The sequence below is a fragment of the Osmerus eperlanus genome, chromosome 23 (assembly GCF_963692335.1).
Source record: "Osmerus eperlanus chromosome 23, fOsmEpe2.1, whole genome shotgun sequence".
Classification (NCBI taxonomy): Eukaryota; Metazoa; Chordata; class Actinopteri; order Osmeriformes; family Osmeridae; genus Osmerus; species Osmerus eperlanus.
In genome coordinates, this window is record NC_085040.1 from 6,779,203 (window position 1) to 6,795,282 (window position 16,080).

The 16,080-nt window shown below is 46.0% G+C and overlaps 1 protein-coding gene across 1 annotated transcript in view; it reads left to right on the forward strand.

Annotated features, from left to right (window-relative positions):
• The window catches only part of LOC134010125 (adhesion G protein-coupled receptor L3-like), a 166,214-nt gene that overhangs the window by 94,609 nt on the left and 55,525 nt on the right, over window positions 1–16,080 (forward strand). Inside the window, exons 6-9 of the mRNA XM_062449992.1 lie at window positions 2,128–2,142; window positions 4,884–5,684; window positions 7,668–7,851; window positions 11,108–11,315. Of these exons, the coding sequence (XP_062305976.1) occupies window positions 2,128–2,142; window positions 4,884–5,684; window positions 7,668–7,851; window positions 11,108–11,315 (1,208 nt within the window). The remainder of the gene's footprint in view (window positions 1–2,127; window positions 2,143–4,883; window positions 5,685–7,667; window positions 7,852–11,107; window positions 11,316–16,080) is intronic.

The following is a 16,080-nucleotide window of genomic DNA, read 5'->3' on the forward strand; positions in this document are numbered from 1 at the left end:
CTCAGTCACAACTCTCCTCTCTCTCTTCTCCATTCCAACTATCATTTCCTCTCTTACGAAGAGACATTTCACTTACTGTAGGTATCTCATCGCTACAACCACTCGGTACGATAAATAATCACTCAGCGACACCTTCAGCGATCTGAAGAGTGACCTTGGTCACCACGTGTGCCGATTCTACCCTGACAAGCAGTCACATGATGGGGGGGGGGGGGGGGGGGTAAATGTAACCACGGTGACAGCTGTGACAGGGATGCGAGGGCTTGGCGTCCTTCCTGTGGCGACGACACATTCTTCATAATGTGCTTTCCTCCCACTCGACGCCATCCCTAATGCCTTTAAAAAAAAAAAGATTATTACCCCCTGTCCCCCGTATTAGAGCGCAGACAGTCAGAACCCCCCTTCCCCCCACAACCCCTCCAGTCCAGTTGTGTTTTGTTTATGTAGATTCTTCTGGAAAAAGATGATTCATCGAGGCACAATGTCATGACATGGTTTCGACCGAGTGCCGGGGTTTGAAATCCAGACTAATCGATCATGAAGTTCGTAACAGAACCGATAAGAATCGATCCAAAAATACAAGCGACGCCAAAGCGTCTGCAACACTGTTTGATGGAGCCCAACGTAGAACCAGCCAAAAAAATGGGGAGGTCGGTCTCATCTCTGCCTTTCCCCCTTTTTATCCATATCAATCTTTCATCTCTCTGGCATTTATGACTGTCTCCTTCCATCTCCCTTTCCCTGACCTTATTTCTTTCCCTCCAAACCTTTGAACCCGTAATATCCCTTCCCCATCTCCTTTTCCTCTTCCCCCACCTCTCCTTTACACTGTACGCCAACCTAATTTTCTCTTCTCAGGGCCTCACTCTCTCCCTCTCTCTCTTTTTTTTGTGGAAAGGGGGGACCTTGTAAGCTCTGGTAAGGAAGGTTAATCCCCTCATATTAGACCCCGGATTACAGGCCGAGTGTGTGTATGTGGGCATGCTGGTGTGTGGGCGTGCGTGTGTGTGTGTGTTTGCTTGTGTTTTCTGTGTGGGTCTGCAGGAAGGGTTTAGGGAATGCCTCGCTAGTTGGTAGCTCGGCCAAAGGGACTGGAGACACCATCCCAGACAGGCCTTCAACATCACCAAATAGGACGGAGCGATTAGGAGCACTTCGAAGTTGGACATCGTAATGTAGTGGCGAGCTCCCTGCCGAGGGGGAGATCAACAACACCAGATTGGATGTGCTGGTGTCCCATTGTGAGCGTCTCTCTCATTACATTTGTGGGAAGCTTTGCTTGGCGAGACTGAATTCGGTGACTTTGATGTCGGCGTCCATTGCCTTTAGTCCTGTCCTGACATGAATGCGCGTTCAGGTGGCCATAGAAAAAAGGCTGGACTTTTTGGTGGCGTGCAAAAGAGCGCCTCGACCAGCGTGCTTGGTGACTAACGATAGAGGCCAGGCGAAGATGAAGATCTGTACTTTCTCAAGTTGACGGCCACTCCAATGGCGCTGACAATTACTGGGAGTTTGTTCCACAGCTGTGCATGCTTGAACAAATTTAGCCCCTCTCCCGACAGAATCACATAGTGGAATTGGTCACATGTTAAGAGTCATTAGTGTTATCTGTCTAAAGGGGTTATAAATCATCAATTATCAGTTTAAAGGAGTGTTTGTGAAAATTGCTTCGAATTTGCATGTACGCTTTCCTGTCTTGCCTTTCCCTTCTGTGCGAGGACTAAAATCAGCTGAAGGAATGTAACCATATGTTCAGCCATTTTTTAATGAACGTGTTAGGTTTGTGGTTTCCGAAGCGACTCAATTACATCTCTCTCATTCCCTCTCCCTCCATCTCGCGGGTTGTCATATCACTTCAAAGTCGCACTCGCACGTTTGTTGAGATGCGTTTGATTTAATCACCCTCTCTCTCTCCCTCACAGGCTTTGTGGCAGACGATGCCTCCTTTCTTAGCCACAAATAAGCTTTTTGACTGAATGTCGTGTTTGTCTATTCCACTAACCACTGTCGTCCCTGTGTGTGTTTGACCTGCTGAGAAGAAGAAAATAACTTTTTGCCAATTACCGCAACATTAACCTATTCTGTATCTCTCTCTCTCTCCTTCTTCCCTCATGCCTACTATTATAGAAGTGGAGCAGAAAGGTAACTAAATGCCGACTTCTTTCTTACACTTAGCTCTTTGTGTGCTACATGATTTTGGCTGGGTGATGGGGTTGCCATAGTAGCTTCCATATGTCATCTGCTCCCTGATGAACCTGTATGCTGCAAGCTGTGCATTGGCAGGTGGTGGGCTTGCCTTTCTGGGGAGCTGATATAGATGGTCACATGAGCTGAATATCAGTTAGCTTGTACACTGTAATGAGAAAATATTGACAGCACCTTCTGTTTTTCAATTTGTTGTTTTCCTAAATTCCATGAATTCCCAACGGCAATCACAATGTCCCTATGGAAATTCAGTGGTTCACACTGTATGAGACAAGGCTCTTTTTGACAATCAACTAAAGTGGTGCATTTTGGTTTTTGGTTTTTACTTAATCTTTTTTTCCCCCATGTTCCATCCAGAATATTTATTTTTAAAGCAATTGAAAGTTATTCCACTCTGGTTTTGCCAGCTGTCAGGTGTGCAAGAGACAATCGATAACGTGTTCAATAAACTGTCAGCATTTTAGATTATACCTCTAACATGATGATGGCTGGGAGCCTCTGGGAGCCCTAAAGTCAATGTTCCAGAATGATCTCAGACATGCACATTCATGCATCGCTGGCTCTGCATGGGAAACAGCTCGCCCTAACCCCCATCGACACGAGGGGTCCCTATTTGCTGATGGTCAAACAGGTCAAACTAGAGAAGAGAGGGGCAGGTCCTGAACAGAAGGGACGACACCTCAAATAGTATTTCATGCCATCACATAACAAGTAATACACCCATACCCTATTCTGTGAAGTGGTGTAATCATTTGCAGATGACACATATTAGTTTGTCTCCTGTCAGCATGTGATGTTAGGTTATGAAAAGCCCAGTCAAACTCACATCCACATTTATGTTCCTATCTCACTCTTCAGCTCCAACCTAATACAGTAGTTACACTTCATTCTGCATGATTACTGCACTTCGCCCGAAGAAAATGATACCGGAAGAAGGTTGAAATGGCCTCATCCAGCTGTATGATGGTATAATATCAGCCAGAGAAAATGCTGTTTACACACACAGCATCTTCCCCCGGCTCCTAATACCCTTTAATAACCTTCACGGCCACCTGCATATCTGGTGTGCATAGCGCCAAGCTATCCATGTCGGTTCTAAGCTTGCCTCCCTTAGTTTTGTTTTCCGCACCTCAGGTGCCCTTGTTCAGTAAGGCCATAGTAGAGAGTTCATGCTGCGCCGCGATATTGGCGGCACGTTATTCACAAGCAGGCGGACGATTTGTTTAATCTTGAAGAGATTAGAGAACCAGGGGAAGCATCCTCACGCACGCAGCAGTGGCACCTCTCGCCGACCGGAATCAAAGGAGCCCATTCCGTGTTTGGTGTTTACGGTGCAGAGTTGGGTGGATCACATCTGACAGAGGCGCTGGTAATCCTCAGTTGCGTTTCTCAGGGCTCTGGCCTGGCTGTGAGCACAGGCTCCACCGCTGTGGTCAGAAACCACACGGACAAAAGGGCCCCGCGATTTCAAAATGATCATTTGAGAGAGACGGGAAGGCAGGGGAGATAAATAAGAGGTGATGACACCCACCCGGGTTGGAATCAAAACCGAGCCGCTGCGGTAAGGCCTTGGTACACCCCCAGCCACACCTGATTTTAATCATTCCTTCTTTACTTTGGATTATTCCAGTGCTTTCCAAATCAGGCATTATCTGTGCTAATGTTTATAGTGTTAGAGGATGGCACCCCCCTAAGTATGTCATCACTGATTTCATCAGCGCACACAGTAAGTGTATACAGCATTGTACTAAAAAGAGACAGTTTTTCTACTGGCATCTCCAGTTTTCTCCTGAGAATGATGAGCGCTTTTACTTTTGCCCCTCTCTGTCTCCATAAATTATGTGCTTCGTATATTAAATTCACATGAGCAAGATTTAAATTCAAATGTAATCTTTTTATCAAGACAGCCGACTCGAATTTGACTCTGTCGGAGGTCCAAGACAATCCATTCTGGAACAGAAACCCCTTCAGCAAGAGACGCACCATATCGACTCCTGTAATGCATCACTATTGCTTTCATAAGAAATAAGGACCAGCTAGGTTGCAAATAATTACGTTAGAATGCAGGGGCATTGTCAATCATGGTGCCATTGACTGAATATGTCTTTGTCTGAAATAATGGAAACATATTCTTGCATAATGATGACAAAATAAAGTACAGTAATTACTGGTTTTGTACCACCCCACTGCCAGGATTTTTCTGAGCTATTAATCAAAATATATTAATGTGTTTTTTGGTGTAATTTCATAATGTTATAAATGAGGCATTCATACCTCGCATGTAAAATAAGATGTGAAGGCAATCCAGGATGGAATATTATATATTTTTTTCTCCAGACTGATCAGCACACTCATCTTATTGCAGGGTAAGGAAAGTGGAAGGTTAAATCCTTGTCTATGTTTCATGAATCACTTTCTCTTGCTGTCACATGAAAGCCAAAGCAAAGTGTAATCTAATAAACCAACACACATTTCCATTTGTTGATACCCTTCAAAAAGAACGAAACAAATCTCCTACATGATGAAATAGGAAATAGCTTGCAAATCCTTTTTTCATTGTGTTTCAACATGCTGTTGTTTCCCTGTGTCTCTTTTCCATCTTCCACTGGGTACTGTCTCTGTGGCATACAAGCCAAAATAACTCTCTGCTCTGTCCTTTCCCCATTTTGGCTCCTCAGTATTCCTGTGCCCAGGCCTACTGCGAGGGGTGTACCAGAGCGAACACCTCTTTGAGTCGGACCACCAGTCTGGCGCCTGGTGCAAAGACCCCCTCCAAGCGTCTGATAAAATCTACTACATGCCCTGGACTCCCTACCGCACCGACACGCTCACAGAGTACTCCTCCAAGGAAGACTTCATTGCCGGGCGACCGACAACAACGTACAAGCTCCCTCACCGCGTGGACGGCACGGGCTTCGTGGTGTACGACGGCGCCCTGTTCTTCAACAAGGAGCGCACGCGCAACATTGTCAAGTTCGACCTGCGCACGCGCATCAAGAGCGGCGAGGCCATCATCGCCAACGCCAACTACCACGACACGTCGCCATACCGCTGGGGCGGCAAGTCGGACATCGACCTGGCGGTGGACGAGAACGGCCTGTGGGTGATCTACGCCACGGAGCAGAACAACGGGCGCATGGTCATCAGCCAGCTGAACCCGTACACGCTGCGCGTGGAGGGCACCTGGGACACGGCGTACGACAAGCGCTCGGCGTCCAACGCCTTCATGATCTGCGGCGTCCTGTACGTGGTGAAGACGGTGTACGAGGACGATGACAACGAGGCCACGGGGAACAAGATCGACTACATCTACAACACGGAGCTGAGCAAGGACGGCTTCCTGGACATCCCCTTCCCCAACTCCTACCAGTACATCGCCGCTGTGGATTACAATCCCAGAGACAACCTGCTGTACGTGTGGAACAACTACCACGTAGTCAAGTACTCACTGGATTTCGGGGCGTTGGACAATAGACAAGGTAGGCAAAGTTATTGTTATTATTATTATTGTATTATTTTTATTATTATTATTATTATTGTTCTATTGTATTATTATTATTCCTCTATGTTCAACTTCTGCTGTTTTGGCATTTGAAGACCTTTTTGCTGAGATGGTTTCATTATTTTTTAATTAGAACCAGTGAGGGAACTGATTCCTTCTAGAGCACCTACCTAAAGGTCTTTTTAGAAACACTGCATGTTGGAAGAGCAGTAACACTCTTTGAACTTGATATGGTGATTTAACATGGCGCGGTATTCTTGTATAACACAGCCTAGAAAGATTTGGCATAATGATTTGCACAATGTAAATCATTTAATTAGGGGAGTCAAAATAACTCGATAATTAGGAAATATATATATCATTATCCCATAAGTTGAAATTTTGCACCATGCTGAGTGTGTGGGAGGGTGATAATTAGGTACATAACAATCCTGGATATCTCACCCTCCTTTTGTCATTCCATTCATTCTTCTAATGAACGGAGAATTCTAGAAACCAACCACACAGCAGCTGGGACGAAACGTGTGTGTGGCGTGCTATTATGTTGTTGTCACAGGAGGATTTTTTTTGTAGAAGCGGAGCGATTCAGAACTACACACCTCCCCTTCTTTACCATGACATGAGTATCTTCCACACTGCATACGTTTCAGCGTGGTCTGGAGACATAATAAATGGTATCAAGTATAATATCTAGAGGGGACTATGATGAATACCGTAAAAAATAAAATAATATCTGTCCTTTTTGGTTCAGTGACTCTATCTAACCGTCTGTCATCAAGGAGCAAGTGACTACTTATATTCATATTATAAAAGCATAATTTCCTGGCTCCGTTGTTTTAATTATATATATATTCTTGAAAAACGTAACGTGCAGGTTGTGAAGCAGGGACAAAAAAAATTGTTTTGACACACCGAGATAATTCTTTGCGGTGCCTCATCAACAGCTTTAGTCAGAAATGTCACAAGTTATTTGACTGTGAAGTCTTTATACTATGCACCAGTGAAAATTGCTGCTCTCACCTGCTGCTTGTCAGTGATCGCTTTACTTTTATGCTTTTATAGACAAAAATGGCTGCAACCAACCCTTTCTACGTTGCACAGGCTCAAAGTCAAAGTTGAATTATACAGCCTTTGTTCATCTTCATCTCTGATGAGTCGTCCACTCCCAGAAGCCCAGACGTATTCCTAATTGCCTCCCGAAACAGCCTTTCAACAGTTCTAAGAGTTCCTCGGTGCACTCTTTTATTAGATAGCGGTGTCAAGTAACTGTCTTTTAACAGAATATCTGGAGATTCTGTGCCATATTTGGTTTCAAACATCTATACTGTACACATTCACCCACCGACGCACGCACGTACATGCACACATTCTGTACACACACACACACACACACACTCAAGTGCACACCCAAACACATGTGCACACACACATTCACATTATTCGTAGGTGTGTAGACAATACAGATGCTGCCTTATCATATCCAATAAAGTACAATAAGGCTGGTGTGTAATATGTCTTGATTCCAAACCATTTGAATACCCGTTCTACCTGTTGTAGACCTGAAATGCCTTCCCTCAGTGTTGACAGTTGATTTCCATTGATGGAAATCTGTTTACCAAACCCTTGAGTGAACACTTCCATATAGTGAAGACGGATCAGTGAACCTTGCCTGACACCGGGACGGTTTATCTCCATGAGCTAAAGGCCCAGGAGCTCGTACAGGCACTCTGGAGACCGGGGTTCCAAACCAGCCCGTCACAGGGACCATAATAGTCGTCTAAGACATCCTGGAACCAAGCTGAGTCCCCGAGGTTGTGCTCTCTACCCCCCCAGGACTGCTGCCACAGTTCACAGCATGTTCGGAGTTAACACCTCCTGTGAGGCAGGGTGGTGTGAGATATTCCTACACGGGCTGCTTAACACCTGTGTACCGACCCCCCCCCCCCCCCTCCCCCTTCAGGCCCCCAGGCCTCCGCCCCCATGCAACTGCTGAGGGCACTGCAACGCATGATCTGCCCAGCCAATGGGGCATGGGATATGGGCAATGGAGCAGTCGAGCTGTTCCTGGGATCACAGCTGGGTCTCGAGTCGGCACGCCACAGCACAGTCGGGGCACGGCGCGCACACATCCAGAACAGGGCAGGGTACTTTTAGGAAGCGGGGATAGATTGTGGAAGGGCGTGTGTGGTACCGTATAGCCTATGTGCAGTACTGTTGTTTGAAGGTAATTACTTCCTATGGTTTGCCTTTGTCTGGTAAAATATAACAATTTTGAAATACTATGTGCCAGTGGATCAGTGGATTCAACATTATTATGAAGGTGTCTATTGTAAGGCAGCACAAAAGCTTGTACTACATAGTGTGCAATCGACATAATCGACATTTTTCGGAGGATAGTGTCTGTTAATGAAAGATTTGTTGTCGGGTAGGCTATGTGTTGAAACAAAGTAATTGCTATGTTACTTCAGCTGAAAGAAATTAAAATTCTTCACAACATCTGTCTTAAGAGACAGATGTTGTCAAGGACAAGAAGAAGATATGGGGAAAAAATACCAGTCCATTTCCATGACGACCCACATCGGTAAATCAGTCGTGTCAAAAAATGCAAGCATTTTGCAAAAAAAATTGAATTATTATTTTTTAAACAGCCAGCATTGTAAAGCCTTTCCTTTCCTCTATTCTCAGATTCAATAGCGAGAGAGAGAAAAATTCTTCTTTACAAAGTCTCAGAAACACATTCAAATAAAAAATATTACCTACACATATTTTACTTTAATTTATTTATCGACACCCAGAACCAAGGGATTGGAATGTCCTCCAGTGTGTTATACTATGTGTGGAGAAATGGAAGAAGTGAGTATATAACACATCGCGTAAAATACAGAAACATGAAACATGACAGCATACTAAATTGAAGACGTGTGTTTTCAAGACTATATCAGACACACACACACACGGGCAAGCACAGGCACACAGTAATCCTGTTGGTGTCTGCTACACTGGGCAGACAGAAGTCCAGAGGGCTACTTAGTGCAAGCAGTCACTTGAGAGAATTCGCCCTGCTTCAGACACCTGCCACTGGTGTGCCCTGCTGTGTGTGTGTGTGTGTCTGCATGAGTGTGCATGTCCACACATGCTTTTCTTCCTTCAACTCTCCAAAGAAGCCGTCATTTATGCATATTGGTCAGTGAAATGCAACCTAACCATGTTTCACCCCCCTTGGGGCTTTTGAAATGCGTCATCATGTTAATTCGATGAGATGGGGGGGGGGACTGTACTATACACCCCCCGCTCCCTGTACTGTACACCCCCTCAACTTGTCATCTTTCATTTGTTCCCCGTAGCCTGAATCCACCTTTGATCGCTGTATCGTCCAGTCGGGTCGACAACCCCGGTCCCCTATCTCGTCCATGCCATCTGCATGAGCCAGGATGCACAGTTGGCCTAGCCCACCCCCTCCTTGTCTAGCTTCCCTGTAATCTTGCCACATGTTGCCATCTGGCCGGGGCAGTGTGCCAGTCATGCCAGAGGGAGCCCGAGGCGGCGCCCGCCGACCTTCGTACGGAAGCTGGCGTGTTTCAGGGGCTCGCCAGCCCGTCTTGGCGCTGTCAGCAGTAACACAGACTTGCTTAATTGAATAAGTGCGGCTAACCAGTAAATTCGGCCTGGCAGAGTCGTTATTCTAAGGGGGGGCATGTCGAAGCAGCGGGGCTATTTAAAACGCAACCTGTTGCCCTTTGACCTTTCTGGGGATCGTTTGGAATCCAGACACTCGTGGAGAGCCATCGGTTTGAAATAAGTCAATTAGTGGCAGTCATTCCTTCATAGATTAACCTGAGGTCAGAGTTCGGTTTTGTAGAACGAATTAGCAGAGGTTGCTACTTTCCCTAGTCGCTTCTGCTAGGTTTTTTCTTCTTTTGGCTGACTTTGAATCTTGGGAAGGGCTGTTGGAGGGGAATGAAAACAGCGCCCTCTATCCTCAAGAGACCTCTTAGCTTCAATGTTTGTGTTGCTGTTCTCTGGCTCCCAACCTTTGTGCAAGCAGCCTATTTCTGCAAACAATGCCTTCACACATGGCTTCTCCAGTGTCCCTACTCTGCCCCCACTCCAAGGGAAAAAGGGGGTTTAATCATGCTGTATGTAGCTGGGCAGGTTTATCCGGCTTGGCAAAAGGAGCTACATGCTTCTTGCAGGTCCTGGTGCCCCTGTGTAGCATAGGGCAGTCGGTTCCCAGGGTAATCCACTCACAAGACAGGGTTTAGGCTTTAAGATTACAAAGGCTGTTTATTTTTTCCTGTCGACATTTGCACGCGTGCACTGTACACACACACACACACACACAAATACAACAGTAGAGTGTTAGTAATCGAGATGGAGATTTGTTGCATAGCAATGCTGGGGCTATCCTTAAAGATGTGTTCTAGTTAGCTAAATGCCTGTGTGGATGTCTGCTTAAATATCACAATTTATTCATCGTTGTCCCCTTTTCTTTAATTCCCTAGCAATACAGCAATAATAGCCTATGCCATACCCTTTTACAAAAACCCTGCTTATCAAATTCTGTATACATAGAATATTAGTTTGAATATTTGACATACAACACGTCATTCATACAGCCCCATTCCAGATCCCTGGTTCTCGTCCCACATCGCTGTGGTGTGCAGTCGTTCATCTTCCTCCTGTGCTCATACCCCTGTTCAGATCTCATACACAGCTCACCTGTGTAGTCAGAGTGGCTGACATGCCATCCTTCACTCAAGGCCAACACACCATCCATCTCACCCCGACACATGCAGAAATTGAAAAAAAAAAGAAGAAAAATACATGTATTCAGGGTGAAAAATAAGCTCGTGATTTTGAGAGGGTGGACTTAAAATTGCTGCGTGTGTGTTTGTGTGTGTGCAGAGAACCGCACAGCCTGTGCGTGTCGTGCACAGTGTGCTACTTGCAGTCGTCTAGCCAATCGGGACAAGACATTGTCTGGAATCAAAAACTGCCCCGTGAACTTTTGCGACCCCCCCGGAAACTTTTTTCCACCCGTGTCTCTCCTTTGGGGTGATCAGTCGAGTGGATCTGGCCCACTGTGGTTGCCTTTGAAGCACTCAATCCCCCCTTATGAGCAGTGCCGGAGTACTCGCCATAGATCTTTGTACCCTCCGACTGCTTGGCTCCATCGGACAACAGTGTTCAAAAACCTAACCCGGGGCTTTTTGCCTGTGAGCGAGACTCCTCGTACCCCCTTCCTTCCTCTCCCCCTCGTTCCTCCCCTCTTCGACTGTGGGTTTTTCACCGTGCGGCATAACAGCAGCTGATATGGCTCAGGCCTCGGGGCCCTTAGAAAGATCCGGAGAGCTCACAGCGCCCCTAATTTCAGGAGTGTGTGTGTGTGTTCTGTTTCAGTGGGTGCCTGTGCGATGGGTGCCGTATGGTTTTCGCTGCTCCGGGCACGCGGGCCATCCGCTCGCAGGCTCTGGCCGCGTCACGCGCAAGGGGCCGTGCATGCGCCCGCGCGTCAGCTCGCGTTAGCGTCCGAGCCGCGGTTTTTCCCCCTCGTCGTCCCGCTCTGGGCTTCCTGATCGCTGCGGCGCGTATGTTCCATCCCAACGCCGTGTGACCTCCAGCGCTGCCCTCCGTAGTCCGGGGAAGCTCCAGGGAAGGAGGAATTAATTGCCAAACAATGCATAGCCTCCCTCCATTACCTCCTCCATCATGTCAGATGGTATCTGAGCATTACCGGATGTCGGGACGCATAATTTACCACAGGGCCCACTTTGACAGATTTGTGGGCCCCTGCCACAAAAGGCCCATTACGAGACAGGAGTTTTATCATCATTTAACAGTATATCTCCCTCTAGCTCAGCTTTCCTGGGCGTACGTTGGATTTTTGGGGGATCGAGTGACGCACGCGTGGGGGAACTCGCGGCCTGGCTGTCGAATGAACCGTGTCATAACATGCCATGGGTTGATGGTTTGTGGAATATTTTACTGAGTATATTGTGTAAGTTGATTCCTAATTTTCATATGGTTCAAGGATTGTTGTTTTATTTGTTCACGTGTTACGAGACATTTTGTTGAGACTCTCCCAAATTTTCTTTGGGAGATTACGTGATCTTGTGTAACAGTAGTTAATCATAGTTTGATATAGATTTGTGTCAAATAAACATATTTAATGGATCACATCGCAAGAAACCGAGAGCTAGAGTTTTATTGCCTCAACGTCCGTCTTGGACAATCAAGGACTAAATGTATTTCTCTCCAGAATTGTGTTGGTCATTTTTCTGAAGGGCTTCCGGAGATTTATTTAATGGAGCCAAACCCCAGTGGTAGTCTGAGTTTCAGGACATGTCCTCAAAGGGATGTACCCAAGCATGGAGGTGTGAGCACAGTGCAAATGCTAACAACGGGAGATAATCGAGTTCAAGCTGAGACAGGTGAAAGGAAGGTAACATCCAGCAAGGCTGTCTCTTTCACATCCTCTTCAAACGTCGCTCTTTTCATCTCCAGTCTGCTAAGTTCTTAAGCCAGCTAGACTGAAGCCCTGACAGAAATGATAAAGTCGTAGAAAGTGGGTTCATTAAAAAAAAAATGGTGTCCCTCCTGAAGCTTGGAAGACTAACTCTAAACGCCTTAAGCCAAACAGGAAGAGAAGCTGAGACTAATTAGCCAGAACTCCTGCTTTGAAATAAAGAGCCCGGCTCTTGTGCAGAGCGCGCCGGTGCAAACAGACGGCATTCGCGTGGTGAGGGGGACGTTACATAAGATACAGCGTGGTGTAGTGTGACAGATGATATTTGAGCTTGTTGTTTGATGAAATGCAAGAGACGGGCAATTCATGAGGTAGAAAATGTCTTGTCACCATACATGACGATAGAGGTGGTTGTTTGTTCAGCGACGGATTTGAAATACATCCATTATTAATGAACATCAGAGTGGAAGAGATCAATACAAGCATGGTGTTTTAACTTGTTGGAATTGATTGCCTGGGTTTGGGGTTCTAGATTATGGCATATGGGATATAATCATTCTTTCTATATATTTTTTTATGACATGGAAATATTGACAGATGGTGGTATTGTTGGCAAGGAGAATGATGAAAAGTTGATGGTAGAACGGTGATTCTTTATTGACTTTCCAACCCTTGCCCCTTTGCAGCCCTAATTGTCTGTGAAGGTGGCCATCTTGAATTCACCACAACCTTCCTTGGAGTCAGCTCTCATTATGTTTTGCTCCTCCGAAGAGCACTCTTGGCACGGTGGATTCACACCATCTTGAGGTTTAACTGACTTACTGAGGCCTGAAATGAGAACACTAAAGCAACAAGGCAAGAAGAAGAGGTCACTCAAGCCTCTCTTCACTGAGGGTTATGTTCCCTCCAAAAAAACACAAAGAAAAAACCCCTCCCATGCTAAATATTTCAGTACTTCCTGGAGCCTGTAGGATTAAGGACAACTCCTAGCATACAAAGGTCATATTCACAGAGCCAGTGAACTTGAACCCCACTGGAGGTGGTTGCCCCCAGACAGAATAAGCAATTGACCTAGCAAAGCTACACGTCCTTGTGTCTGTGAAGCTTGTGTTTTCCCAAAACAGAAATGTCTCCTGACCTGCTTGTCTCTTCTTAAACACCTCATGCAAAAAACGCAGGATAGCTCAAGGACTCTGCACTCCTCTCAGTCGTCCTATGCTAATCCTAGAGCAATAGAGAATAGTTCAGCAACAAATTTTGACTCAGCATTTTGATGCAATGGACAGAATAAAAACTAGTGGATCAGGACATCTTTTGGTGTCCCGCATACTTAATGTTTTGTTTGTGAATTTCTATAAGGCTTTTGTCTTTTTGTAGGGAGACAGTAAAAGTCTAGTTCAGGAAATGATGTATAATATTTAATAAAATATATAATTTTATATACGCCGCCTCAATCTCACCCATTCAGAATGGGAGCCATATTGACGCTCTCAACCACATCTGTCATTCCCTTATCCTAATTGGCCGCTCTGCCCACCTTGTTAACCATTGCTTATCTCAGATCCTGCAATGTGACCCCATTGGCCTCAACAGAGAAGCCCATCTCCATGAAATGATTTCCATTCTGGTCTCGTTCTACACTTATGGTCTACACATGCACCTCATCCACCAAACTCATGTGGTTCATCTCAGAGAAATTACATTTAGACTACCTTCCTGTCCTGTGCCAAGCGAGATAGGCAAGATATGCAGGGCTCCCATAAGCAATAAATGAATAAATAAACGTTCATGAATAAATCGAAATACAAATGATGTCCTTGGTGATATTTCTGTTATACTGTAGCATGTGATGATTTTTTGGCCATTGGGACTGTTGAAAGTGGTGGAACATATTATGGTTAATTTGTAAGCAGTTTTTTCAGGCTTTGTACCGTCGTTGCCGATGGCGATGGGAATATATTTTCAGCCCAGTGGAGCCGTTCAATACCTGTTTCTGGGTCTGTGAGATGTTCAATAGACAATGTGGCACAGACGTGCCCAGACGAGGAAGGTCCATAAAAGTGTGTGTGTTCCCTAATATAGTTATATGTTCCTGCAATGTCTACTTTTCTGTGCTTCTGTGAGGAGACGTCCACAATTTGACATCATAAGAATTGGCTGTGACAGAAAGAAAACAAGTCTATGTTGCCCCTGCTGCTGTTGTGATTAAATAGGAGCCTGGCTAATGCCACAAGGAGATGCATTCTTGATGGAGTGTCTCCACAGCGGTGTACCCAGATACCGAGGGATCTTTAAAACACCTCCACACACTACTTGTTGACACAGCATCAACAACAACTACTTTATCAGTCTCAAGGGTTACCACGGAAATGGTGGCTTTAATAAACTACCAATCACTTTAATCGCTGGGGGGTGGGGGGGGGCTTGTGGGAATGGAAGACTTTTTTGCATGTTTAGAAATCGTGTATTAACAAGTCAGTGAATGTACATTTTGGAGACTTTGCTTCTACAGTGGCCTGCACATTATGTGTGTACAACTGTTATTTAACTGGCAATATATGGCAATGATGTGTCCTTGTATCGTACTGTTTGCCTCCCATGTGTAACACTCCTGGTGACTCTTTTACATTGTTGAAGAGCAAGCCTCACACCTACGCCAAGTGGCCTGATTTAATTCCTGTTGTTATCTGAAGATCAGTGCCATTGATCATGTTTGTCAGTTTTATTATATCTGTGCATGAGGGGAGAGGGGAGGCACGTATGAAATTGCATTTCAAGTAGATTGTAGCTCCGTTGTAACGAAGGGATCCCCGGGGAGGGGGGATCCCCCAGGGTCCTAGTGTGCTTCCTGTTTGCTGGTGTCCCCAATAGCAAAGACAATAGCAGGAACTGTGAGATGGAGGTGGATTGTTAGAACACCACCGTAACATGTGGGTGCTTTGGATTGATCCATCTACTGCGCTAAGCCTACCCCCCCCCCCCACACACACACACAAACACACACACACCTCACCCTCTGGTAGTGTTGTAAAGCCTGACCCTATCACCCTGCCCTCTGCCCCTTCGGCAGCTAAACCCAGACCACACATTTATAAAACACTGGTTTCTGAATACATTTCAGACTTTTATTTTCCAATCAGTGACACTGAGGGAGGCTGTGAGAGGGAGAAGGGGGCTGGGTGGGGGTAGGGGTAGGGCAGACGGAATGATTGACGATGTTGGTCACAGGAGGCTTGGGACGATGAGGTCGTTGTCTGCGTGCGCGCGTGTGTTTGGTTGTGCGCACCCGGACGTGAAAGAAGCTTCTCTGATGCGGTGGTATGGGATGTACACGCACAAGCCCTTCCTTAGTCGAGCATCTCAAGCCGACGAGCTAGCGTCCCCCGCCTATCCATCCGAATGCACCCCTCACCTGGTGGCCATCACAAAACACCACACAACAGGCCCCCATAACAGAATGGCACGCAAGCACCAGTGTTGTTATTGACTTGTTCGAAAGTGCTCAACACAAAAGAAGCTCTCGGTGTCCAAGCTGCACACCACAGCAGGAAATAGATGCCTGTGTGCGTTAGCTTAGCCATGGGAGGGAGCAAGCACATCCACGCCGCACCTGCCAGCTCCAATTGATCCAGTTTGAACTATCTCCTCTTAAACCCACACCAGGGGGATAGGACAATGGAACCCCCCCCCCCTCCCCCCACGAGGACAGTTTTTTTTCCCCTCCATCAGGCCTGAAATGAATTTGCTTCTGAGACACAAATGAACTGTGACTGGAAAAAAAGTTATTTTTTTCTCGTGGTCCTCCATCCCTCTTCCATTCAGAATGCACCTTTTCTTTCTCACTCAACTGTACGGGAAAAACAGCTTTTATTTTTTTGAAAATTGGTCCACTTACTCTCTTTTCCTC